Raw genomic sequence first — 26,580 nt, 5'->3', positions numbered from 1 at the left:
AGTCTTTAGAGATATTTAAGTGCAGGTGTAAAGGAAAAGCAACAGTTTATTCTATATTTTACTCAATATCTACACTTCTTAGCTTGACCAGTCCTAAGGGCAGTAACTTTTCTAATAAAGAAAACTTATTTCTCCTGCCAGTTTATGATTTTAACTAAGAAAAGAAAGAACCCCAACAAAGGCTAGAACAGAAGAGTCCCAGCCCAAGAAAAGGGAATGTGCTGGGCTAGAAAATGAGCTCTGCTCCTTTCACATGTAATTTCTAATATACATAAATACAGTCTTTGAGAAGAGCAGGTGATACTTCCACAGACAGATGAAACAGCAAATTCTGGAAGAGCCACACAATGGAATATTATTCACCCATAAAAAAGGAAAGAAATACATGCTACAATGTGAATAATCCTTGAAAACTTTATGCTAAGGGAAAGAAGCCAGATACAAAAGGTCATATATTGTAAGATTCCATTTACATGGAATATCCTGAATAGATACATCTATGGACACAGAAAGTAGACTGATGTTTGCCAGGGGCTGTGAGGAGGCGAAACAGGGAGGAACTGCTTAATGATAGTGGGTTTTCTTCCCAGGTGATGAAAATATCCTGGAACTACATGGAGGCAGTGGTTGCTCAACACTGTGAATGTACTAAACACCACTTAAGTGTTCACTTTAAAATGGTCAAATGGTTTCAAATGATTTATGTTTTATAAACTTTACCTCACTTAAAAAAAAAATTAATGTTTTAAATAGAGGATACTAATGGGCATAACATGATGCTCATAAATTCCTAGGAAAAATGATAAGTATTTTTGCTGGCATTCTGCTTCTACTCTTGACCACACCAAGTTCAAGTGCTAAGCTATACTATATAGATTCTGTCATCTTCCTCTGTGTGTGTAGGCCTTTCTGAAGAGACAGAGAAAACAGAACGGTAAAGCCTTGCCAAATGCAAAGAAGGGAAGGAGGGTGATTCCCCCCACTGCACCCCACCCAACTTGGCACCAAGGGTAACGCTCCCATTAAGAGTTTCGAAATGCCAGCAGCGGCTGAAATCTGCACAAGCCACCTAGCAAGAAAAGCTAGGGTGCTCCATTTGTTGACCGTATTGGCATCAGCACCATACTTTGCTCAAAACTGAGCTGGCCCAGGATAGCATCAGTCACTGGCTTCCCCAGGCCAGTCAACCTAATAGTAAAAACTTGTTACAGCTCAGGTGTGCGCTGCTGCTGAGGGGTCCCAGGCTACTTCATCCCACCTGCCTTCCGAGAGTCCCGCCTCCAACACCACTTAAAATGGGGTAAGAGGCCCCTAGAACATACCCCGATCCAGCTGGAAATAGGTATCCTCTCAGCCCCGCCGCCCTCTCAGGCCGGCTCAATAACCCACGTACCCCTACCCGCACCGACGAACACGCGGCACCGCTGCCTCACAGACCTGCTCCACTGGAGGACACGAATGCGCACCCCACACACGCCCCGCCTGATACCACTATCCATTCACAATCATTCCCGGCCCACCTGACTGAAGTGCCGCCTCAAACGCCCCTCAACTCACTTGGCAGCATGCCTCTGCCTCCTCCCTGATACCAAAACCGTCACAGGTGTCCCTCGGCTAAACATCGACGCCCCCTCAGATCCTGTCCACTCGAGCATGGATGACCGTCTCAGGAGCCCACAACTCTCGATAACAACGTTCCTTTAGGCCCTCTCCAGCCACGCCTCAACGACCCCGAGGCCCCCAGCCTGGCCCCTCAGGCCGCCACACGACCCTCCCCCTTACCTGCGGGGGTTCAGCCCTGACTGACAGGGGGCTGGGCAGCGCCTGGAGGAGCAGGAGCGCCATGCCACCCAGGAGCCTTCTCCTCGCCATCCCCCTCCTGCTCCTGCTCCTCCGCCACGGCGCCGCCACCTCCCTCCTCCTCCTCCCTCTCCTCCTCTTCCCTGTTCTTCCTTCTTCCCTTCTTTTCCTGTTTCACTCTCCCCTCCCGTTTCCGGCTCCGCTTCACCCCGCCCCAGCCCAAATGCCCTCCCAGACACTGGGGTGGTTCTCCAGTTCCTACGCTTCATTGGCCCTTGCCCTTCGTCCATTGGTTAAAAAAGCTGTCGATCAAATCGAAGTTCCGCCTCCTTATGAAGACGGAAAATTGGAGAAATTCAGCCAATGGAAAGTAGGAGGAAGCCGGGCCATCTTGAGTGCTGGGAGGCGGTATAAATGCGTTCGCTCCGCAGAGAGTGGCGGAAGTACCTCCGACGGGGGGCGGGACCATCCAAAACGTGGGTTGAAAAGTCTAAGTCTGGTGTTTACCATCTTGAGTGTGGCGGAACTACTAGATTTCCACGGTTTAGCAAAGAGAAGAGGTTTGGTAATTCTAAAGGGTGTTGGAAAATAAGTTACTTTCAGAAAGTAACCGGGCGCTCTCAAAGAAGAAGGCTACTATAATCTAAAAATCTCTTTGATTTTTTTTGTCTTTAAACACAGCCCCAGTACCAGGTCGGTCCCTCTCTTGGTCTCAAATTGCTCAAGCAGCAGCTTGGGTCAATTTGAATTCCATGTCAGATAGTATCTTTACCTAAGGCACAGTGCTTTGTCAACCCAAGTACTCGAGGGAGGAAATTCTATTGACTCTACCTAAGAAATAGCTCCAGTGTTTCAACCTGTTTTCTCATTTTTTGGCTAAATACAGACAGGCTTCCTGCTGCCCAGCCAGTTGCTAATTCTTCCCTCTCGAATTTATTTCACAGGTCAGAACACAGGTGCTCTACTACCTAAAAGCAAATATCATTGTCTCAGGACTTCCCCTCTCAAAATACTGCAACTACCTACAGAATTTATCATCCGAACTTATCAGTACGGTCCTTTCTGTGTCCTGGCCCCTGCATACTTCTTTATCTCACCTGCTGCCACTACGTTTTCTGCACGCTCTCTCATTCCCCACAGTTAAGAGATCCTCAGCGTACTGTGCTAGACAGCACACTTAACTTCATTTACACATTATGCTGTGCTTATTAGCTCAGTCGTGTCCCCCTCTTTGGGACCCCATGGACTGTAGCCCGCTAGGCTCTTTTGTCCATGAGGATTCTCCAAGCAAGAATACTGGACTGGGTTGCCATGCCTTCCTCCAGGGCATCTTCCCAACCCAGGGATGGAAGCCAGGTCTCCTGTGTTGCGGGCTCATTCTTTACCATCTGAGCCACCAGGGAAGCCCAAATACACATACAGTTTCCCCTTTATAAATTCCCAGTTCCCGCCCTCTTGTTTCCCTTGAATTCACAAAACACCACACCGTGTATCTATAGTTTCTACCTGCCTGACCCTTCCCCCTAGATTTATAGCTTTTTGTATGGCCATACCACGTCTTACTCGTTTTTCTTTTTTTAAAAAGAAATCCCTACAACCATGTACAGGCCCCAACCATGAGCTCCATCAATATTGGGAAAATAAACAAATGAAGACTCACAGCAGACAAGCCAGCTTCCTTTAGCTGACAATTTCCTCTCAAAAGCCTGCCAAAGCATTTTAGAGCCTGGCCGGGTCTAGCCACAGCTGAGCCCAAGGAAGTTTGTTCTTGGCTTAAATGGTGGCAAAGTAGGAAACAAGTAAGTGAAGAAATTGGTTCTGTCTCTATGTTGATCCTACTTTCCCAAGTGCTGCAAAGAGTGACAAGTATTTTTGCCAATCTTAAATTTCTTAGAAATGCATCCATTCCACAATCAAACTCCCTAGAGGAGAAGAAAAGATCGAATAACAGGCAGGGGCCATATTATTCTCTTAGTGCAGAGTCTCAATCCCAGCCTCAAGGAGTTTTAAGTCCTCCACAAAAAAGTCAGTTATCACAGGTGGCCAAAAAGCACACAAAAAGATGCCTGACATCACTAATTGTTAGAGAAATGCAAATCAAAAATACAATGAGGTATTCTCTCACACCAGTCAGAATGATCATCAAAAAAAAAAAAAAAAATCTACAAACAAAAAATGATGGAGAGAATATGGAGTAAAGGGAACCCTCCTACACTGTTGGTGGGAATGTAAATTTGTACAGCTGTTATGGAGAACAACATGAAGTTTCCTTAAAAAACTAGAACAAAATAATGCCACTTGCAGCAACATGGATGGATCGAGAGACTGTCACATTCAGTGAAATAAGTCAGCCACAGAAGACAAATACCAAATGATATCACTTATAGTAGAATCTTAAAAAAAAAAAAAAAGAAGGGTCCAAATGAACTCATTTACAAAACAGAAGTAGAGTCACAGATGCAGAAAACAAACTTATGATCAATACGGAATATTCAAGGGAAGGGATAAATTGGGGGATTGGGATTGACATATACACACTAGTGTATATAAAACAGATAACTAATAAGGACCTACTGTATAGCAGAGGGAACTTGACTCAAAACTCTGTAATGGCCTATATGGAAAAAGAAACTTAAAAATGAGTAGATACATCCCCATGGAAAAGAAATGCAAAAAAGCAAAATGGCTGTCTGGGGAGGCCTTACAAATAGCTGTGAAAAGAAGAGAAGCGAAAAGCAAAGGAGCAAAGGAAAGATATAAGCATCTGAATGCAGAGTTCCAAAGAATAGCAAGAAGAGATAAGAAAGCCTTCCTCAGCGATCAATCCAAAGAAATAGAGGAAAACAACAGAATGGGAAAGACTAGAGCTCTCTTCAAGAAAATTAGAGATTCCAAGGGGACATTCATGCAAAGATGGGCTCGATAAAGGACAGAAATGGTATGGACCTAACAGAAGCAGAAGATATTAAGAAGAGGTGGCAAGAATACACAGAAGAACTGTACAAAAAAGATCTTCATGACCAAGATAATCACGATGGTGTGATCACTCATCTAGAACCAGACATCCTGGAATGTGAAGTCAAGTGGGCCTTAGAAAGCATCACTATGAACAAAGCTACTGGAAGTGATGGAATACCAGTTGAGCTCTTTCAAATCCTGAAAGATGATGCTGTGAAAGTGCTGCACTCAATATGCCAGCACATTTGGAAAACTCAGCAGTGGCCACAGGACTGGAAAAGGTCAGTTTTCATTCCAATCCCAAAGAAAGGCAATGCCAAAGAATGCTCAAACTACCACACAATTGCACTCATCTCACACGCTAGTAAAGTAATGCTCAAAATTCTCCAAGCCAGGCTTCAGCAATACGTGAACTGTGAACTTCCAGATGTTCAAGCTGGTTTTAGAAAAGGCAGAGGAATCAGAGATCAAATTGCCAACATCTGCTGGATCATCAAAAAAGCAAGAGAGTTCCAGAAAAATATCTATTTCTGCTTTATTGACTATGCCAAAGCCTTTGTGTGGATCACAAGAAACTGTGGAAAATTATGAAAGAGATGGGAATACCAGACCACCTGACCTGCCCCTTGAGAAATCTGTATGCAGGTCAGGAAGCAACAGTTAGAACTGGACATGGAACAACAGACTGGTTCCAAATAGGAAAAGGAGTACGTCAAGGTTGTATATTGTCACACTGCTTATTTAACTTCTATGCAGAGTACATCATGAGAAACACTGGACTGGAAGAAGCACAAGCTGGAATCAAGATTGCCGGGAGAAATATCAATAACCTCAGATATGCAGATGACACCGCCCTTATAGCAGAAAGTGAAGAGGAACTAAAAAGCCTCTTGATGAAAGTGAAAGTGGAGAGTGAAAAAGTTGGCTTAAAGCTCAACATTCAGAAAACGATCATGGCATCCGGTCCCATCATTTCATGGGAAATAGATGGGGAAACAGTGGGAACAGTGTCAGACTTTATTTTTCTGGGCTCCAAAATCACTACAGATGGTGACTGCAGCCATGAAATTAAAAGACGCTTACTCTTTGGAAGGAAAGTTATGACCAAACTAGATAGCATATTCAAAAGCAGAGACATTACTTTGCCAACAAAGGTCCATCTAGTCAAGGCTATGGTTTTTCCTGTGGTCATGTATGGATGTGAGAGTTGGACTGTGAAGAAAGCTGAGCGCCGAAGAACTGATGCTTTTGAACTGTGGTGTTGGAGAAGACGCTTGAGAGTCCCTTGGACTGCAAGGAGATCCAACCAGTCTATTCTGAAGGAGATGAGCCCTGGGATTTCTTTGGAGGGAATGATGCTGAAGCTGAAACTCCAGTACTTTGGCCACCTCATGCGAAGAGTTGACTCATTGGAAAAGACTCTGATGCTGGGAGGGATGGGGGGCAGGAGGAGAAGGGGACAACAGAGGATGAGATGGCTGGATGGCATCACTGACTCGATGGATGTGAGTCTGGGTGAACTCCGGGAGTTGGTGATGGACAGGGAGGCCTGGCATGCTGCGATTCATGGGGTCGCAAAGAGTCGGACACGACTGAGTGACTGAACTGAACTGAACATGTATAACTGATTGACTTTGCCGGACACCCGAAACTAACACAACATTATAAATCAACTATACTTCAACAAAATTTTAATCAAAAAAAAAAAAAAGGCCAGACATCATTATCATTAGGCAACTCCAAAGGTTTCAATTTGACAAACAGAAAGGAATTCTGTCCTTTCTCAACTTCCTTTTCTCTCTTTACCTGAGCTTGAACTGAGCTCCAGGACAGGACAAGAACTGAGCTCCAGGACAGGACATGACACCCTGCCCAATCTGAACTAGAACTTCTCACCCTGAGGCATGTTAGTCACCCTCATCACCTCGTTCCACACCTCACAGGAGCCAACTCAAAGAAATGGGAGGCTTTTATAAGATAGAACTGAGATGCAGTTTGAATGAACTTTTTAATCTGCCTCTAAACGGCAGTTACTCTCTACTCCAGACTTTTCCAAGAGTAATCGTCTATGAAGAAAAGAGAAATGCCAGGAGGCTTAAGGAGCTGGAAAAGTAAGACGGTTGTAGATTCTTGAAAGAACCTCAGCTCAGAATTGCTGCCAAGTTCCGGCCAGCTCTGGTAATGTTTTTCCTATTTGCCTTTGGAACTGAGCAAAGCTGAAAGCAAATCTCCTGTCCCAAAGAAGCCAGCTCCACAGACATAGGCTTTTCTGCTCAGATATCAGCCCAAATTAAGCTGCACATGTTACAGAATAGCTGAACTTTGAAAATACTCTGAGTGAAAGAAGTCAGACACAGAAGACCACATACTGTATGAGTCCATCTATATGAAATGTCCAGAATAGGTTAATCCAGAGTGACAGAAGATAGATGAGAGGTTGCCAGGGGCTGGGGGATGAGGATATAATGAATGACTACTAATGAGCACAGAGCTTCTTTCAGGAATAACGAAAATATTCTAGAATTAGAGAGTAATGACAGTTGCATGACGTTAGGAATATGCTAAAAACCACCGAACTGTATCTTTCAAAGGATGATTTTCATGTTTTGTGAACTGTATTTTAATTTTTAATGGGGGAAAAAATCAAACTGCTGTCAGTACTTTGACCTCAAGGAGGAGCCCCTTTCTCTTCAGAGCAGTGCTCCTTCAAAGTGGTCCGCAAACCAACAGCATCAGCATCACAATTACCAGAGACACAAATCCACAGGCTCCATCCCAGCCCCACAGAATTAGAAATTCTAGGGAGGGTGCCCTATAATCCATGTTTTGAGAAGCCCTCCAGGTGAATCTCAGGCATGTTTCTTCAGAACCATTACTCCAGAGTAGGGGACACTGTGTAGAGGCCCAAATAGTAAATATTTTCGGTTCTGCATGCCACCCCCACAGGGTCTCACACACCCTTCTTTTTTCACAACCTTTCAAAAATTTAAAAGCCATTCTTAGTTCCCAGGAACATAAAAACAGGCAAACCTGGCCCCTCAAGCCATGGTTTGCCAGCTCTTGCCCTCGAGCAACACATCCAGTCCAGGGAACACTCTAGAGCCTCCAGCAAAGGCAGGTAGATTTTTCCTCCATAATAAGGGAGACAAACAATGGCCTCTGGGCACCAGACAGGTTCCCCTTAGAGTTGTGATACCCTCCTCCATGCCAAGGCCAAAGTAAGAACAGCTCTTGCTTTCCATCTAGGTTTTATTAACTCAGTGTGCAGATAGTCCATTGTGCTCTTTCAAGAAATGCATTCGATTCACATTGATACCCTTTGATCAGTCAGTAAATTCTACTAGACAAAACTCATAGACATTGGCCCCAGGTTGGCTACAGCAGCCCCCTCTCCCTCAAGGGCTTCCAAAATAACCTAGAGCACCCTGGCGGGGAAGGGTGAGTGGCTGCACTTAGCTGTGTGTCCTTTAAGGCTCTTTGGTCCTGGTTGGTTTCCTCTCAGAGGCGTCCAAATAAAACTTCCCTTTCCTATTCAGTCCACACCAGTCTTTCTTTGGTGTTTAACCCAATGGGCTGAGGAAGGGAGGCAGCCAGGAAATTATACCCACTAAAACATGAAGTTAATGCTTATCTATGTCCTTTTTACTCACAGTCAGTGGTTTTATCTTTCAGACACAGAGAAGCAGAATCAGATATGATTTTAGGAGAACAAAGCCAGTGTCAACAGATAGGGTTTGAAGCACCATGAAACTCTGCTGCCTCACTATGTCCTGTTTTTTTTGGGGGGGAGGGGGGGCGGTGCGGTGCTTTGCACTAAAAACTCCTGGGTGCCTGATAAAAACTCTCAAGTTTAGCAAGACTCCCAAAGAAGCTTTCTGCCCAGGGCGCCCTGGGGAGGAGAGTGGGCAAGAGCAAAGAGGAGGTCCAAGGTGGCCCAGCCTCTCCCCTCCCTCTTCCTGAGGGAGCCAGAACCACACCCCCTCCCAGCGGGAAGGGTACCCTTGACTGAGAACAGATAAGGAGGAAGAGAAAGGGGGTCCTTCCTCAAACCCAGCTGGGACCAGAATCCCAGGTTTCCTAATTTTTCCAAACGGTTTACTTGAGTGTCACCCTCAGGACCTAACACCTTCTCTCTGAGGGGGTCTTAGCTCCTGGTCTCCGGGAGATGGGGGTTCAGGGACAGCAGATAGAAGCCTTGGCCTCTCTCCCCTTGGTCGCTTTTATCCCCTGGAGTCCAATAAACCCAGGTACCTGGGTAGAAGCATGAGGCATTCTCCCCCTGACACCCTCGCCCCCCGAATCCACGCTGGCCTGCAGGCCCTATCGGCAAAGAGGAACGAGGCACAGGGATCCACAGCAGTTGAGGAGGAGCTGGCGTATGGACTGGTCCGTGCTGGGGTGAGGCCTTCAGAGGCCCTTGTTGAAGTAGACATGAGGCACAGGTTCTCTGTAAGCTGGCGTATGGACTGGTCCGTGCTGGGGTGAGGCCTTCAGAGGCCCTCGTTGAAGTAGACATGAGGCACAGGTTCTCTGTGAGCTGGCGTATGGACTGGTCCGTGCTGGGGTGAGGCCTTCAGAGGCCCTTGTTGAAGTAGACATGAGGCACAGGTTCTCTGTAAGCTGGCGTATGGACTGGTCCGTGCTGGGGTGAGGCCTTCAGAGGCCCTCGTTGAAGTAGACATGAGGCACAGGTTCTCTGTGAGCTGGCGTATGGACTGATCCGTGCTGGGGTGAGGCCTCAGAGGCCCTTGTTGAAGTAGACATGAGGCACAGGTTCTCTGTACTTGGCCTTGATGGTGTCCTGGAGCTCGGGTTCCAGATAGGAAACCGGCAATTCACTGAGAAGAGAGAAGTGTTATGAGCCTGCCACCTGGACCAACAGCAAATTACCCTGAGGTAAAATCCAACATAGTTGCCACCTCTAAGAAGCCCTTGCCCATTTTTCCATCAGAATTACAAATGGTTTCTACACAGCACAGTATGTTGCTTTTTACTTTTTTTTTGCTTTTTACTTCTGTTGGGCTCTGACTTCCTTCTCCCTAGTGCCAAACATCTACCTGCTCAAAGATTGCAAGCACAGTGATCAGAACACAGGAGCGGTGTAGGTAACTACTGAGCTGGGAGTACTAGGAAAAGGGAGACGGGCATCTTCCCTGTATCCACTCAGGCTACGTCTGGTCTCCTGGAGTCAGTCCTCTCCGCCACCCTGCCCCCTGCCCCTGACACCCGTCTAATGCTTCCCTTTCCCTTTGCCATCATCTCTTCTCACCCACCCCCTGCACCCTTTCCAGGACATGGAAGGGAAGCTGAGAGGTCCAAGGCATCCACCCTCCGGCAAACATCAGCCAGAGTGAGTACCTACCCTCTTGTTCGATTTCAAAGACCAGATCCAGCCAGGGGAGATGGGTCTAACAACTCAACCAGCAGGGACAGGAAGTCTCTTACTGTTCCCCTACCATCTTTCCAAGGCAGCCTGTGCTCCACTGGGAGTGAGCAACATCCCTCTGCCCCTTGGAGCTCTGTTTCGGTTTCCCATTCAACGGGAGTCAAGAGGCCCAGAGTTCACACAGACAGAGTTCACACTTGTCCCCAAACAGATGCTGCCCTGCCTGCTGCTCCCTCTCCTTCAGGAGAGTGGGCAGGTCAGGAAGAGCAGGGACAGGCAATTCAGTGAAAACAAGTGGGTAATGAACAGCTGATACCATTGCTGCGGGAACAGCCCACACGCCACTGGCACCATGAAGATAAGACTGGAAGAAAGGAGAAACCAAAGCATTAGGGGGTGTCTGGCATCTCACAGACTCATCCACACCCCGTGGCTGAGAGTCCCCAAAGGATAGGGGAGCTGAACCCGAAGTTCCTCTCCCTCCAACCCTGTTCCTGGTCTCTTGGCGCCTGGAGACTCACTCCAACACAGGATAAAACCAGCCCCCCTGCACCCCTCACCCCCATCCATCCATTGTTCTCACAGATGAAGATGGGAATGGAGACACCAGGGAGTGTGAGCAGTGGCACTCATAACCACAGGTGCCCTCTGGTGTTCAGGGAAAGCAGGAGGGGTGTGAACTCGGGGCAGGCTCCTGTACTTGCTGAACCCCCAGGCTGTTGGAGAACAGTGAGGGCAGAGCCTCTGGAACTTCATGGGGCACACAAGGAATTCTAGGAGCTTGTTTAAACGCAGGGCTAATTCAGTAGGTCCAGGAAAGGGCTTGAATCTTTATTCTCACAAGTTCTCAGAGGATGTGGGCCCAGGACTGTATTTTACAGAATCTGGGATTCTAACAGACCTGGGTTCGAGTCCCAGCTGCGCACTTCTTAGCTGTGCCATCTGGGGCAAGCCCCCTCTGAGCCAGCGGAGGGAGAGCAAGAGTGCATACTCGGCAGGGTTACTGCGAGGGTTAAACAGGGTAAAACATGGGACACATTCAGCCCATGGTATGTAACCACTCCCTCAGTGGCAAATCAATTTGCAGAAGACACTCTGGCGGGGACTTCTCTGGTGGTTCAGTGGTAAAGAATCTGCCAGCCAACGTAGGAGACATGGGTTTGATCCTTAATCCAGGAAGATCCCACATGCCTTGGAACAACTAAGCCCAGGCACCTCTGACTACCGAGCCTGTGCTCTAGAGCCCGGGAGTCACAACTACTGAGCCCGCTCACCCTAGAGCCTGTGCTCCGTAACAAGAGGAGCCACCGCCATGAGAAGCTCGTGCACTGCAACTAGAGTAGCCCCTGCTCGCTGCAACTAGAGAAAAGCCTGCACAGCGAAAAAAATAAAGAAGACAGTCTGGCATAATGTTAGACTTATTAAGGATCCAATCTCAGCTCCAGAAATTACCAACTAGAGATGCCTGGGCAAGTCTCTTCATCTGGGAAAGGAGACGCTGACAGGATGTATACCTCGAGGGCTCAGGGAATAAGGGAAATTATAGACATGAAACATCAGCACAGTGGGGGCACACAGGAGACATCCAATACACATGAGCTTAGGCTGTGGTCATTGGCTCATGGCCTCACAAAGCACGATGAATGCTGGGACTTGTCCAGTCCAGGGCAGGCACCCGAGACCGCTGCCGGGAGTCATGGTGCTTTCCGCCCGTGCGAGCCTGGGACACGTGACGGGCCCAGGCTGTGTCATTTTTCACGTCTCACCATACTCGGATGTATTGAGACATAACTGACATGTGCATGCGTGCATGCTAAGGCACTTCAGTCACGTACAACTTTTTGTGATCCTATGGACTGTAGCCCACCAGGCTCCTCTGTCCATGGGATTCTCCAGGCAAGAATCCTGGAGTGGGTTGCCACGCCTGCCCCTCCAGGGGACCTTCCCGACCCAGGGACTGAACCTGTGTCTCTTATGTCTCCTGCACTGGCAGGCAGGTTCTTTACCACTAGCGCCACCTAAATTCACCACTGTGTGAGCTGACCCCCCTATTTCTCTTTTGTGGTGGGATGATCTCATCATTTTTGTCTCTTCTCTACAACTACTGCAGACCTAAGGCTGGAGGGGAGACCCCAGGGATAGGAGGACATCCAAGGGTTCTGCTTTCCACCTCGGTGTGTGCACAGGGCCAGCCCAGCGCCCTTGGAAAGATGGGACAAGTCAGAGGGGCCACAGGTGTTCAAGCCTGGGTGCTTCTGAAGTCAGGTAAAGGAGTATATGTCTTCCCACATGGGTGACACAGGAAGACAGATCTGGGGTGCCCCACCACAGACGCCAACTGAGAAAACACGTTACTCACAAGCATCCAGACAGCAGAACCTGCAAAGGCGCGTGCAGAACCCGGACTCTCTGTGCAGAAACAAGACAAAAGAGAGATCCACGCGGGACTTACGTACTTCGAGGGGAACCCCACATCGGCAAGCCAGCTAGAAACCCACAGGCAGGAAACCCTGGCTCTGCAGCAGAGGTGGGAGTCTCCTTGCTCTTAGCAGACAAGGCTGAGAATTGGGCAGCCAGGGTACTGGGAGAGGCCTTCCCGGAGTGCAGTGCGGGGATGGGAATGAGACGGAAGGGTGAGAGGGTCAGGGACCCCCAGCACGGGTGTGGTTGGGGCCACCGGGCAGTGAAGGTGCAGAGGAGAGTCCACTCACCTGCACGAAGCGCAGCTTCTCCAGTCTTTCCATGAGGACCGGCAGCAGAACTGGAAGAGGCAGAGGAAAGGCTGTGACACTTCCCCTTCTAAAGTCAGATCACAGACTGAGTGGTTCCCCCTCCTTACCCAGAAGTTCCAGAAAACACTTTTCACTGGGGAGAAGGATGTATAGGCATGGCCACACCCACTTCTCCCCCAAGTCCCAGAAGAAGGTGCTTCCCAGACTCCTCAACCTGCAGCCCTATAACCACAGGAGGATGGTACCACGGGCCCAGAGCACCCTTCTTACAACCAACCATCTTTCAAGCAAGTTTTGTATCCTGCTCTGTAACCTGTCCCTGCTGGAGGCAAAACCAGGACAGGGAACTTATTTTCTCTACCACTATCTCCCCAACACATTGAAGGAACTTAAGGAATATTTGTTAAAGGAAAACAACTTTCTCCACCAAATCTCGATTAACTGACATTCCAGGATTTACGGTGTGACTCTCCAGTGGCTCTCGACACTCAAGCAAACCAGTTTGAGAAGAATGCCTATAGAGGCTGGGGTCCCATCCCCCACCCCAAGTGTGGCTGAGGTCTCATCCCCCACCCCAAGTGTGGCTGAGGTCTCCATCACATGAACCAGGGTCCGGAAGGAGGGGAGGGCTTCCCCATCTTACTCATGCCAGGAGCTGCCATGGTGATCCGAGAAATAACCACTTGAGTGATGCCTATGGCTGCAGCTCTCTAAGGACAGAAAAAAGTTAGTTGTCAGTTATGACTTTATGCGGAGTCCACAGGCTGCACCAGAGGGCTTGGCCAGGGTCAGAGTCACGGTCAAGTCTGAGCTGGTAAAGGGGAAGGGATGGACCTGTCAGGGGTTAAGTGACCATACCTGACCCTCTCCCACCCAGCCACGTTCTTATGGCTTCAGGATCAGAAATGACATGAGCAGAGATATGGAGGGAAAATTGATGAAGGAGGAGGATGGCGCCAGGGAAAAGGTTTTTAGCCCAGGCCTGCTCTGAGCGCTAAGAACAGGACAGGGTCTGAGAGGGAACTCCCTCCTCCCACCCCCAGGGCGGGCCTCTGCTCACCCGGGAATGACCGATCTCATTGTGGTTCCTGTCCTTCACACAGATTCCCTGGATGAGTTCCCTAAACACAGACAGGAAGTGCTGGATGGGGGAAAGGGGTGTGTTGGAAGCCCGCCAGCGATGTGACACACCAGGGGACCACGAGCATTCCAGCTCTAGGGAGCCACCTCCTGCAGCCTGGCCCTTGGAGCGGCCTCTCCCACTCCAGAGAGTGATACTGCATATATCTAGGGGAGAGGTTCAGAGAGCGAGCGCCAGGTCCCAGCTGCCTAGGCCGGATCTGGAAGCTGCAGAGCAAGTGTATGCTCTTGAGCAAGTTCCCTAGTCCTTCTAAAGACACAGGTACCCTCATCTGCAAAATGGGGATAATGATAGCGCCCCTTCACAGGACTCAGTGAGGATTAAACAGGATGATGCCTGCCAAGTGCTTGGTCCAGTGCCTGACTACATGACCCACCCACAAACAGGAGCTGCTCTGGCTGTTATATTCAAGCCAGCACTCCATCCAAGACCAGGTGGGTGGTGGGGACTCATTCATTCGTTGGAAGGAGCAACCGGATGGGGGAGGGGAAGAGGAGTCAAGTAGAGTATGCGTGGCTCTCCCGTGGTGTGCTTTCTGCAAGGGTGATCGTGATCACTTTCTACTGACTACTAGTCCTAAGAAAATGTGCCTTACGACATCGGTGATGACCAGGAAGGCATCGATGGCAACTGTGGCAACAGTAGCTAACGCTTAATATTACATTCCAGGCGCTATTTTGAGCGCTTTACATGTATTACATCATTAAATTTTATAGCAGGGGAACATCTTTGCTTTCTCTAGTCAAGGAACAAAGGCTGTGAGACACAGTGGGTTTCTCCTTTCCCCTTTCCTGCTGTGAAGCTTAGAGCCTGGCAGCTGGGAAACATCTATCTACCCCTCTGGCTTCCCTCAGAGCCTCTTGGTTCTGTTTTATCTTTGGATACCTTGCTCTGCGGCGTTTCATTCTGTGAGCCATCCCCAGGGCTCTGGAAGTAGGCCAAGTTCACGACTTAAATACAGTTGTAGTTGAAAGGACGTGAGCTGGTGCCAAACTCCACAGGTCCACACTAAACCTCCAAACCCATTCAGAGAATGACTCCCACAGCATTCATCACAGACGAAACCCAGGTCACCCGCCACTCCTGCAGCCATCACTGTTGGAGCCGCCTGTCCTCGGAGAACCTTTGGAAGTGCAGCCCTCCCCACCCCCACCTCAGCCACCAACGCCACCCACTGCCTCGGTCTCCTGCCCTTTCCCTGCTGACCTTGCGGTTTACAGGGAGGAAAAGGGATCCCTGTACTCACTGCTGGCGCATCATGGGGATGTTGACACAGTTAGCTGCAGCCACGGCGGCAAAGGGCACCCAGCGGCCCACCAGGGGCGGAGCTCTCTGTGGGGGAAGAGGACAGGGGAGTAGGTCAGGTCCCTGGAAGATGGGGGTGGAAGGGGCTTTAGGACCATAAAATAAGAAATCAGACCTCACTACCACCACATATCCTGACACCCAGTCAGGGCACCCAAATTCCCTCAAAGCCCCGAGAAAAACCAATACCTGGAAAAAAACAGTTTTCCCTCGGATTCTGCTGCCCCCTTGTGACCACCATGTCCAGAGCAGCCCCAAACCGTACCTTTGTCAACATGTTCATGCCCACAGCAGTGGCCACTGCAGTGGTTGTGGCTGTGATGTAGGAAACAGCCATCTGCCTAGTGGAGGAGAGAGATGTTTGGGAGTGGGGACTCCGGGAGGCTGAGGGCAGGACCGAAGCTTGAGTGATAAAGGCTGGAATTGTGGCTTCTTGCCTGAAAACCTCAGCTTCAGCTTGGGATCTCCCTCCAACTCACTCAGATGCTCCTTTCAGTACGTTAAGCACACCAAGTGCCTGCCTGCTCAGAACCTCTGCATGCTGCCACTCCCTCTTCTGGGAATCTTTCCCCGGGCTCTTGCGTGGCTAAATCCTTACCTTTCAAAACTCAGCTGAAATGTCAGCTCTGCAGAAAGGACTTTCCTGACCGGCCTATCTGTACAGACGCCCTTCTGCTGTTCTCCAGCATGTCATATTTATTTCCTTAATGGCAGCTATTATAGACTCAGATCATTATGCTTATTTTCCTAAAAAGACCTTAAACTCCAGAGACCACACATGTCTTACTCAAACGTATCCCCTGCCCCTAGAACCCTATCCAATACCTAATACACACTCTAGACATATTTGTAGCATGAATGAATGAGTGAATGTTGAATTCATCTAGGAAGAAGATACTCTCTTAGTCTGCCTAATACTTCCAAACCCTGAAAAGAGACCTGGTTACCCATCCAGGGCAGGCCCCACCCAGGGAGGACAGACAGCCCCAGAACCCCTTAAGAAGGGCTGTTCCCCCCAAGGCAAGAAGGCAGCTCCAGGCCCACACAGCCAGCCAGGGGTTCAGGCCTCCTACCTGACCGACGTGGGGGAAGCTGCATTCCTGTTGGTGTAGTTGACTAAGGCATTGAAGGACTGGTTCACCCACTGCCAGAAGATCACTGCAGGCATCGTCCTACCAGGAGAGAGGCCAGGAGAGGCAGAGAAGAGGATGGGAGGAGGGCGTGGGAACACCAGTCAAACCTGCACTCCCCAGGCCATTCCCGTGCTGTTTCCTGTACCTGCTCTTCTGCACTGGCTGCCCCTCTGCCTGGAACATCCACACCCCCAGCCTCTTGGTATATGGCTGAATCCTGCTCTCTGGAGAGACCTCTTCTTCCTTGGAACCTTCCTGACCCTTCCCCTGTCCTTCCTGAGACACAGGTAGTCATTTTTTGATGTCTGCTCCCACCACCCCATATTCTGCCCCCAGCCTACCACTTGACAAGCTAGACTAACTGTTTCCTTCTTGGTCTCAACAAAACTGGGTCCTCCTTGAGGGGTGGGCTTCCCTGGTAGCTCAGACAGTAAAGAATCTGCCTGCAATGTGGGAGACCCAGGTTCTATCCCTGGGTTAGGAAGATCCCCTGGAAGAGGGCATGGCAACCCACTCCAGTATTCTTGCCTTGAGAATTCTATGGACAGAGGAGCCTGGTGAGCTACAGTTCATGGGGTCACAAAGAGTCAGACACAACTGAGAGACTAACACTTTTATTTTTTATCTGGCCCAAGGTCTGGCTCGACAACTGGCTAACCGAATGTGTTAGGGAGGGAAGAGGGGCAGGGAAAAGAGGAAGGGGAACAGAGAAAGTGTTCTCTCTCCAACTGGACTGAAAGTGTCTTCCCATTTTTTAATTTTTTGGATATTATGTTATAAAAATACACTAAATTCATTGTTGAATAAGTACTTTTTAAAGGAGTAGAAGAGTTCAGTCATTGAGTCCTAGACAGAACTGCCTCAGTGCATGTAGCCAGGCACCACTATTTCCTGGCTGGTGCACTTGGGCAAGTTACATAACCTCTGTAGGACTGCAGGTCTTCATCTGTAAAATGAAGATGAAAACAGTGCCTCTCTGTACGGCTGCTGAGATTAAATGAGGTGATACATGCGAACAACTGAACACAGTGTCTGGTATCTGGTAAGGAATCAATAAAGACGGCTATTACTATTATCTTACTATGGCTCCCTCCCTAGCAGGTCTAAGTGGTGCCCCTGGCGCTGCCTTGCTCCCCAGTCGCACCTGTAGAACTGGAGCATGAAGCCCGTGATGATCATGCCACCGGGGACCTGGAAGGACATCCGCCCAATGACGTTCATCTTGTGGCCAGTGTCAGGGTGGAAGGCCGAGTCGTACAGCTTCTTAGCATAGAAAAGCTGCTCCACCTGGGTGCCCGGGGGCACAGTCCCCATCCTGTCACCCAAAGACAACAGGCCTGCGTCACCTCCCAACCTCCACCCTGAGTCATCCTGCTCTTGGCCCTCCCGCCTCCCTGAGCTCTCTGACTATCCCCTCATCTTCCATTTCCACCTCTCCCCTAGGGCACCCACCGATGCTGCCCCAGTGCACCCGGCCCGTCCCCCAGCCGCTCACCTGCTCTGCTCCACCATCACTTTGGCCCAGTCTAGCTCCCGCTCTGGTACCAGGACCGTGCGGGGGTCTGTGATATTGAAGAAGTGCTTCACCCGCCCCAGGAAAGTGCACTGGTCCCAACGGGGGGCATCGATGTTAAAGTCAGACAGGTCAGCCTCCATCCTGCCCATACACAAAACTGTGAACTTCAGAACAGAGGAAAAATGAGGACTGTCCCCCGAATCAAAACCTTCTCCAGAGGCCCTGAGCACCTCCCACTATAGGAGATGGACAGTTCACCCCAGCCGCTAGCATCACCCCACTCAGGTCAGGAAGAGCCCAGTGAACTGTCACCCATCTGGGCCACTGGACATCAAATGTTTCCTGAGTGCCTGCCAGTGGCCAGCCCAGGGCATGATCATGCTGGGGGCAACTCAGGAGAAAGGGACAATACAGGGTCTGTCCTTGGGGAGCTGAGTCTGACTGGGGAACAAGAACCCACCTGTGGAACAGCAGATAACACGGAGGGCTACGATAAACACAAGATGAGAGGAGGCTGAGTTGGGGGCAGGATCACAAAAATCAAGGGGGGCTTCCCAAAAGAGGTGGAATGTGGGTGAAGCCCGCCCCAGAAGGTAGGAGAGATCTATCTGCAGGAGAAGAGGCATGGGGTCACGTCGAAAGTAGAAACAGTCAGAGATAATGACAGAAATGGGGTCTTCCCTGGTGGTCCAGTGACTAAGACTCCTGTGCTCCCAAGGCAGGGAGTCTGTGTTTGTTTCCTGGTCAGGAATTGGATCCCACATGCCACTAAGACTTTGTATTTCACAATGAAAAGTCCTGAATGCCACAACTAAAGATCCCACATGGTGCAACTAAAGATCCACATGCTACAATGAAGACCCAGTACAGCTGAATAAATAAACAAATGCATATTTTGAAAAACTGAATGGGAGTTTCCCTGGTGGTCCAGTGGTTAAAAGTCCCCCTGCCAATGCAGAGGATACAGGTTCGATCCCTGCTAAGGGAAGACCCCATGCGCTGTTAACTACTGAGCCCCCATGCCTTACAGCCCGCGCTCCACAATGGCACGGCAATAAGAAGTCAGCGACCACAGCTAGAGAGTAGCCCCTGCTTGTCACAACCAGAGAAAGCCTGTACACAGCAATAAAGACCCAGTGCAGCCAAAAATAAATAAATCTTTACCTAAAAAAAAAAAAATGAAGGAATGGCAACAACGCTATAATAGATGGGATGGAGAAGCTGGGAAGACTCTAAGGTACTCGGACTACCCGTGATGTGGGACAGTATAATTTGAAAGTGGACTTGGATTAGTTGTAAATATATACGGCAAACTTTTGGGCAACCGTTAAAAAAATTTTTCAAAAGACGTATGATCTATATGCCAGAGAGGAGGAAAAAATAGAGTCTTGTAAAAAAGCTGCCTGAGAGTTTCAGGAAGCCACTAACAAACTTTAGGAAGAGTGATAAGATTAGATGTGTAGTTTAGAAAGAACAGTCTAGGCAATTCCATGGATGTAAGCAGGGAGTGGCAAGACCTCAGAGGACGCAGAGACCAGCTAGAAGGGAACCCCCAACACTCCAGGCAAGAAGAAATGGGGCTCAAGTGAACCCAAATGCATCAGAACTGGAAGGAAGACCAAAAGCAGAGAAGCTGTTAAAGTAGCCAAATCTGAGGATGTGCCAAGTGACTGGGTATAGCAGGAATTCTATCAGTCAGAGCTCAACCACAGAAACAGAATCAATAGGAGAACTACCTACCTGTCTGTCTACCTACCTCTTAGAATTCCTGACCTCAGGTAGGAGGGGGCCCTGCTGCTGCTGCTGCTAAGGCGCTTCAGTCGTGTCTGACTCTGCGCGACCCAATGGACAGCAGCCCACCAAGCCCCGCCGTCCCTGGGATTCTCCAGGCAAGAACACTGGAGTGGGTTGCCATTTCCTCCTCCAGTGCATGAAAGTGAAAAGTGAAAGGGAAGTTGCTCAGTCGTGTCCGACTCTTAGCAACCCCATGGACTGCAGCCTACCAGGCTCCTCCGTCCATGGGATTTTCCAGGCAAGAGTACTGGAGTGGGTTGCTATTGCCTTCTCCGAGGAGGGGGCCCAGCCCTGTTTTAAAGGGATTCCATCTGATTAAGTCAGGCCACCCAGGATAATCTCCCTTTACATTAACTCAAAGCCAGCCAATTAGGGACTTTAATTACATTTGCAAGACACCCACAGTATGTGAATCAGCATTTGGTCTAATAACCAAAAGAAGGCGTGTGGATGTTACAAAGTGACTACTTCTCCCTCAGCAGCCCCTAAAACGGGAAGCACAGCAGAGAGGCAGTCCTGGTGAGTTCCTCTGGCCATCACAAATACCTAGAGTGATACCAGGGTTTCTGATTGGGACAGTAATATCTGGAGAATACAGAAAAACCGACTTTAAGGGAGAAAACACTGAGTTAGACTTTCCTGATGTTGAGTTTCAAGTGCTACAAGACTTCCTCAAACGCAAGAGGCTGCCATCTGTCTCAGAAAGTGAAGTCGCTCAGTCGTGTCCAACTCTGCGACCCCATGGACTGTAGCCTACCAGCCTCCTCCGTCCATGGGATTTTCCAGGCCAGAATACTGGAGTGAGTGGCCATTTCCTTCTCCAAGAGATCTTCCCAACCCAGGGACTGAAATTGGGTCTCCCACAGTAGGCAGACACTTTACCGTCTGAGCCACCAGGGAAGTCCTCATGCTTCTTTGCAAATGCCAGTCCAGGATTCTCGTCCTCTCCCTCTTCACTAAATAATACCTGCTCATCTGTTTTTTTTCCTTAAGGAATACTTTCGAGACTTCTATATCTTCTTCTACTATGTCATTTGTCTTTTTTCTTGGAAAAAAAAATCACCTGACAATCTTCCGTATATATTGAATTACAAGTTCACAAGCACGCCTTGAGCAAGATTTAAAAAGCAGTCTACTTCAAAGTTTGCTGAGGTGCTGCCCCCTGAAGGGCTGGCAGGTAGGAAACGATGCGCTGGAATGCTGAGTCGGAGGGCTTATGAAACTCACCAGGAAGCCACTGAGATTCTGGGAAGCTGCATACAGGGATGCTGAGGGAAGCTGCCAGGTGGGGTGTTGTTGAAACTTGATAGGAGGCAAGCACCCAGGCACCGGCAAGACTACCCGTTCCTCATCGGTGCTCCTCCAGCGCCCTCTACTGGTAGAGCTTAAAATCATATCAGAGGGCAAAGGAAAAAGGTTTACAACGTCCAGGATCACAAGACATGATGAAGAAGGGTAGATTTGGAGCTAAGGAGCAATAAACTAACTGGCACTAATACACAACTGACTTTTCGTGCTTCACATCTTAGAGAATTCTCCATTTTATATATACAGCTCCATCTCACTCTTTTATATTATTACATACTATTCCATGTGCCTTGATTTCATCCTTTGGTAGACATTTGGGTTATTCTCAGTTTTTCCCTGCTGAGAATATCCTTATACACATTACTTTGTGTATATGACAACTATATCTTTTTTTTTGACTGCACTATACATCATGTGGGATCTTAGTTCCCTGGTGTGTGTGCTAAGTTGCTTCAGCCTTGTCCAACTCTTTGCAACCTCATGACCTGTAGCCCACCAAGCTCCTCTGTCTGTGGGATTCTCCAGGCAAGAATACTGAGTGGGTTGCCATGCCCTCCTCCAGGGAGTCTTCCCGACCCAGGGATCAAACCCACATCTCTTATATCTCCTGCACTGGCAGGCAGGTTCTTTACCACTAGTGCCACCTGGGAAACCCCTTAGCTCGCTTCCGACCAGGGATCAAATCTCCGCCCCTGCATTGGAGGTGTAGTCTTAACCACTAGACCATCGGGGAAGTGCCACAACCATACCTTTAAGATAGATTTCTAGAAGTGAAATTGCTGGATCAAAGGACGTACATGTTTTAAATGAAATCTTTATAAATATAATTCAAATTGATTTTTCAACCAATTGTATATGATAATCCTCCTTTAGTCAAACTTTTACCAAAATGGATAAATAAATCATTTCTTTCCAATATGATGAGCAGAAACAATATTGTTATTTTCATTTATATTTCTTTTTAAAATTTATTAAAAAAATTTTTTTTGGCAGCACTGTGCAACATGTTGGATCCTAGTTCCCTTACTAGGAATCGAATCTGTGCCCCCTGCAGTGGAAGTACAGAATCTAAACCACTGGACCATCAGAGTAGCTCCTAAATTGTATTTTCTTGATTCTTAATGAGATTAAGCATCTACTCATATGTTTTTGGCCATTTCTTTTTCTCATTCTGAAAACTTTAAGATACAGAAGTAATTTTTGTAATAATTCAGTGCCAAAGTATATAAAATGAAAATGATAGTGGTTAACATGTTTTTAAAAAAAAGCTAGGTGGACTTCCCTGGTGGTTCAGTTTAAGACTTCACACTTCCACTACAGGGGGTGCGAGTTCGATCCTTGGTTGGAGAACCAAGATCCCACATGCCATGCAATGTGGCCAAAAGAAAATAATTAAAAAATAAAAACTATCTTCTTGAGTTATACAATCATGTAGATCCAAGGTACTCATAGACTCGAGCAAACAAAGCCAGGATTTCATATTAGAGAAAGGAAACATATGGCTGACGGAAGCCATAGACCTAATAAAGAATAAATGTTTTATATTATATAGTAGAATGAAAGGGAACTTCCACTCAAGACACTACCTCCGTAAAGACCCATTACAGCTGCAAGGGAAGTTACAGCAAAGTCACCTCAGAATAAATAGCAGCCTTAAAAGCAGGTGCATTAGCAAATAATCTCAAGGACTCCCCTGCCCTCCCCCAAAAGTAGCCTTTTGCTCTGCAGAGACAGTCTGAATGACAAGCACCTACCCATCCTTCAGATTTTGGTTGAAACCTCCTTTGCTCAGAGAAGTCTCTGAAGGACCCCTTCCTCCCTCTCATGCACTGCTATGAGCTCCTGGCTCTGTACTTGTCCTTCAGAGCCATGCCATGTGTGATATGCTGTGGTTTTACCTGAATTAATGCCCACCATCCCCCACTAGGCCATAAGCTCCTTGAAGCCAGGAGTGTGTCCATGGCTCACCACCATTGCCTCAATGCCTAGCATAGCAATTTGAGTATTTGCTAAAGAAGAGGTCCAGTCAGTAGACAATTGGATATTTAGGCTTAAAACCCCGAACGGAGATCAGGGTTAGAAGTAAAACAGTGAGGGAGCAACATGGGGGTGGGTTAAGATGAAGTTTTTCAAAGAGAAAATGCAGACTAGGAAGAGCAGTGATCCAAGGAAATACCCAGGAAGACCACTATATTTAAGAGGTAACCCATCAAAAATCTGAGAACAACTAGAGAGGGAGCAGGCAGAAGCAGCCAACAGATGAGGTAGAGCAAGAGCAGACATCAACTTTTAGACTGTTTGTTAAGGTGGGGGAGACGGCCCCCTCTCACACCCTACCAGAGCCCAGGAGAAGCTCCAGGCTCTGTCCTTTAAGGACAGGCTGACGTGGCTCCTGCAGGGGGGCTGGTCCAAAGACCAAAGGCATTTCACCCAGTCCCAGCTGAAGCCAGGAGGGGGAAAGAGTTCCCTTTATTCTAGAGGAAGGAAAAACAGTAAGCCTTGACTTACAGAGCCACACAGTTGCACCAGATGGAGACAGTCCTAATGCTATGCCTCCCTTTCAACACACACACACACACAACACACAACACACATACTTCTCGGCCATCCCTCTCCACTCTCAACTGAACAATCCAACACTGGAAAATCCTCTTTCTTTCACAGTGAAAGCACTTCTACCATGAAGGGGTAGTCATTTGCTAAGTCATGCAAGAATCTTTGCCTTCATTACCAGGGCACATCCTTGTCCTGTCTTATGTAAAACATAAAAGGAAAAAAAATCTAAATTCTATGTCTTAACATTTTTTCCCATTCCATTGGTCCCCAAAGGGGACAGTTCTGTGATTCCTTCAGGGCAAACTCAAGCCTTTCGGTTACATAATCCCATAGTATCCTGTCCTCGTTTGCAGCACATGGGGCTTTTGTAATTGTCACTTTCTTGATGTTTATTAGTGTAAAATCTGCCTCCCCTGACAGACTGTAAGGTGCATGCTATAGTCCTCATCTGCCCTCTAAAAACACTTACCGCCTGCCTGGAACGCATTCCAACTTATTCTTGGGTTCTCCGGGCATCAAGGATGTCCCCGAAATCTTGTCTTTTTTTTTGTCAAACTCAGAACCTGCCTTGGTTACAGAAGTAATAACAGGCTTTCTTTCATGAAGCTGCAAACTGTCTACCCCTCCTATACTGAGTCCTACTGGTTGCTGAGTTTTCAGCATTTAAGCTCCCTCTTCCTACACAAGCCATATCTAATTCCTCCTAAAAAGGTGACTATGATATCCAGGGTTCCGCTACAGGGAATGGGGGAGAGGTGGAAATCAAACAGGTGACTAACCAATACTTCCCTTTTCTTCCAGGGTTAGAGAATGTCACAGCTTAAAAACATTAGGGATCCAACATCTCAGCTTACAGATGAAGAAACTGATGCCGAGGAGGTTCCCATGCATTGAGCTAGTGTGGTGAGCGTTTATGGCACACATGGTCCTGCACTGTGGCAGATACAAATGTGAGCAGGAAACCAATCTAGTCCTATTTATCCAAAAATCTGATAACAGCTAGGGCCATATTTTCCCAAGGTTATAAGGCTTAGACAGGAATTCCATGACGGTCCAGCAGTTAGGACTCCACCCTTCACTGCCAAGGGGGCAGTGCAGAGTGGACAAAAAAAAAGAGAGAGACCACAAAGTCACAAGGCTTAGAGTCACCTAGACGGGTCCTCTTATCCACTAAAAGGTGCTTGTCTCAAGAAAGAGAGAAAAGGAGGGAAGAAGGGCAAAAATTTTAAAATTGTGTAACCTACTACCTCTCCTTAAGCAATGCTTGTCCTTCCAGGGAGAGCTGATTTTCTCAAGCAGAGAGTATCAGAGTTTGGGTAACAGGCTTTCCAAACTCTTCTAGAGTATCCTTTTGCAAGGGAGGGGGAAGCACCCAAGATCTCCTATTTGAATCCCCTACTTGGGGAAAAAACAAAACATCATCGCTGGTATTCCCATCAGAGGAAGATCAAGGCAGTCAAAGACTCAAGCAGTTCAAACACAAAGTCCACTGAGATGGGTCAAGGGCTGCTGTCAAGGCTACCCAGCTCAACTTGGAGATTGAGACTAATAATTAAACCAGCAGGCTCTGGTAATACATGCCTATGTACAATCAAATGACTCCCTGGCAGCCATGATGTTAGGCTCCAGGCAATTTTGGAAGAGAAGTCTGCTTTGCCTTTTTCACAGAAGAACCAGCAGGCTAGAGATACGTGGAAACTTGACTTGAATACATAAAATGTTAAGAACCATTCAGGGAAAATCTGCCTTCATTCCAACGATCTAAACTAGGCTGAAAACCTGCTGGTCTTAAAAGCAGCAAAGGCCAAAACCTGGAGGAAACTATTAACAATAGCTAAGCCCAGGGACTTCCCAGGCATTCCAGTGGTTAAGACTCTGCTTCCACTGCAAGTGCACAGGTTCAATCCCTGGTTGGGGAGCAAAGATCCCCACATGCCAAGCATGGAGCGGCCAAAAATAATAATTCCTCAAGAGTCAGAAAGTACTGGATTCAAGTCCCCACTCTTAACCCTTAAAATAACCAATTTCTAGGGCTGTGAGAATGAAATGAAATCTTGTATGAAAAGCATCTCACTAGGAAGGATGTAATTTCCATGAGGGCAGATTTAGCCCCCTGCTGTGTCTCCAGAATTTAGACTAGGACCTGGCACAAATATGGTAACTCTTCTTCCTGTCCTCTGCACGGGGAAGGGGTGGGAAATAGCACCCAGAATGTCTCTCTCTTTCTTGCCTAGAAGTGGAGACCCATTTTTGCCTCCTTCAGGGCTGCAGACGGCGCACCGACCCCTGCCAACTTAGTTCAGCAAAACCATCCATCCCAATCGCCTTTCACCCCCGTAAACCATCAGCTCATCCCAGCCCTCACGGCCAGTCCTCAGGCAGCTTCTTGCCCTCCTGTAGGCAGCCTCGCACCACCAGGACTCCTCCAGCCCGGATTTTAACACGGATGTGTGGAGACGGGTGCGCAACCCATGACGCCCCCGCTCCTCAGCCTGGCACACGAAGGTACTGGAGGCCATAAAGAGATCCACAGGTAGCGCCTTTCCTTGCCACGTGGCTTTGGCAGGTGGAAGCCCAGCCCGCGCCGCAGCCTCGCCTGGGCAGTCAGGACAGAAATGCAAACTCCCTCCTGGGATGTGGGGAATAAAACCTGGCACAGGTAGATGTTGCAGGAGGCCTCCTCTCAAGATCCTTACCTGGATCCGGGAGAAACGGACTAACACAGCCGCTTCCAAAAGCAGCCCGCTTTGGCAGCCAGGCCAGGATGCCCTTCTGGCCTCCGCCAGGGAACCTCCCCTCGCCCCGCCCTCACACCCTCCCTCTGGACCAATCACAAGCCTGGTGGCCCCCGCCAGCCACGTGGGCGAGATTTCACCATTCCCCAGGTCTCTGCAGCCTGCCGCCTTCTCCGGCCGCTCCAGCAGCCCGCCTGCGCAGTGGGAGGGCAGATT

At 48.5% G+C, this 26,580-nt stretch overlaps 2 protein-coding genes and 1 non-coding gene across 10 annotated transcripts in view; all 3 read right to left on the bottom strand.

The window, feature by feature from the left end:
• Positions 1-1,982, bottom strand: part of WBP1L (WW domain binding protein 1 like) — a 58,566-nt gene extending 56,584 nt beyond the window's left edge. The window contains exon 1 of the mRNA XM_002698456.7: positions 1,783-1,982. Within this exon, the coding sequence (XP_002698502.1) occupies positions 1,783-1,872 (90 nt within the window). The 5' untranslated portion in view covers positions 1,873-1,982. The remainder of the gene's footprint in view (positions 1-1,782) is intronic.
• Positions 1,983-7,989: 6,007 nt separating this feature from the next.
• Positions 7,990-26,381, bottom strand: SFXN2 (sideroflexin 2). Of its 8 annotated transcripts, none has more exons than XM_005225520.4 (13): positions 26,326-26,381; positions 20,993-21,149; positions 17,951-18,112; positions 17,600-17,770; positions 16,396-16,494; positions 15,588-15,663; positions 15,264-15,349; positions 13,937-13,997; positions 13,520-13,586; positions 12,856-12,905; positions 12,504-12,553; positions 10,461-10,508; positions 7,990-9,596 (listed from the first exon to the last, which is right to left on the bottom strand). In XM_005225520.4, exons 2-13 carry the CDS (start codon positions 21,022-21,024, stop codon positions 9,497-9,499), a joined length of 1,002 nt encoding a protein of 333 aa, XP_005225577.2. In that variant the 5' UTR covers positions 21,025-21,149; positions 26,326-26,381; the 3' UTR covers positions 7,990-9,496.
• Positions 10,688-10,758, bottom strand: MIR2392 (microRNA mir-2392). Its single transcript, NR_031166.1, has one exon. It is a non-coding gene; the product is annotated as a microRNA mir-2392 (primary transcript).
• Positions 26,382-26,580: the final 199 nt, after the last annotated feature.

This window comes from Bos taurus, chromosome 26 (assembly GCF_002263795.3).
Source record: "Bos taurus isolate L1 Dominette 01449 registration number 42190680 breed Hereford chromosome 26, ARS-UCD2.0, whole genome shotgun sequence".
Taxonomy (NCBI): Eukaryota; Metazoa; Chordata; class Mammalia; order Artiodactyla; family Bovidae; genus Bos; species Bos taurus.
This window is presented reverse-complemented; position numbering and strand designations above follow the sequence as displayed.

Bases quoted from the DNA above. Each gene is read 5' to 3' on its own strand.
- SFXN2 (XM_005225516.5), bottom strand. From the start codon at position 24,292: ATGCTGAAAACTCAGCAACCAGTAGGACTCAGTATAGGAGGGGTAGAC. The intron at 17,771-17,950 runs GTGAGCGGCTGG...TTTGGGTGACAG, and splicing joins GTGATGGTGGAGCAGAGCAG to GATGGGGACTGTGCCCCCGG. The intron at 16,495-17,599 runs GTGCGACTGGGG...CTCTCCTGGTAG, and splicing joins TTCATGCTCCAGTTCTACAG to GACGATGCCTGCAGTGATCT.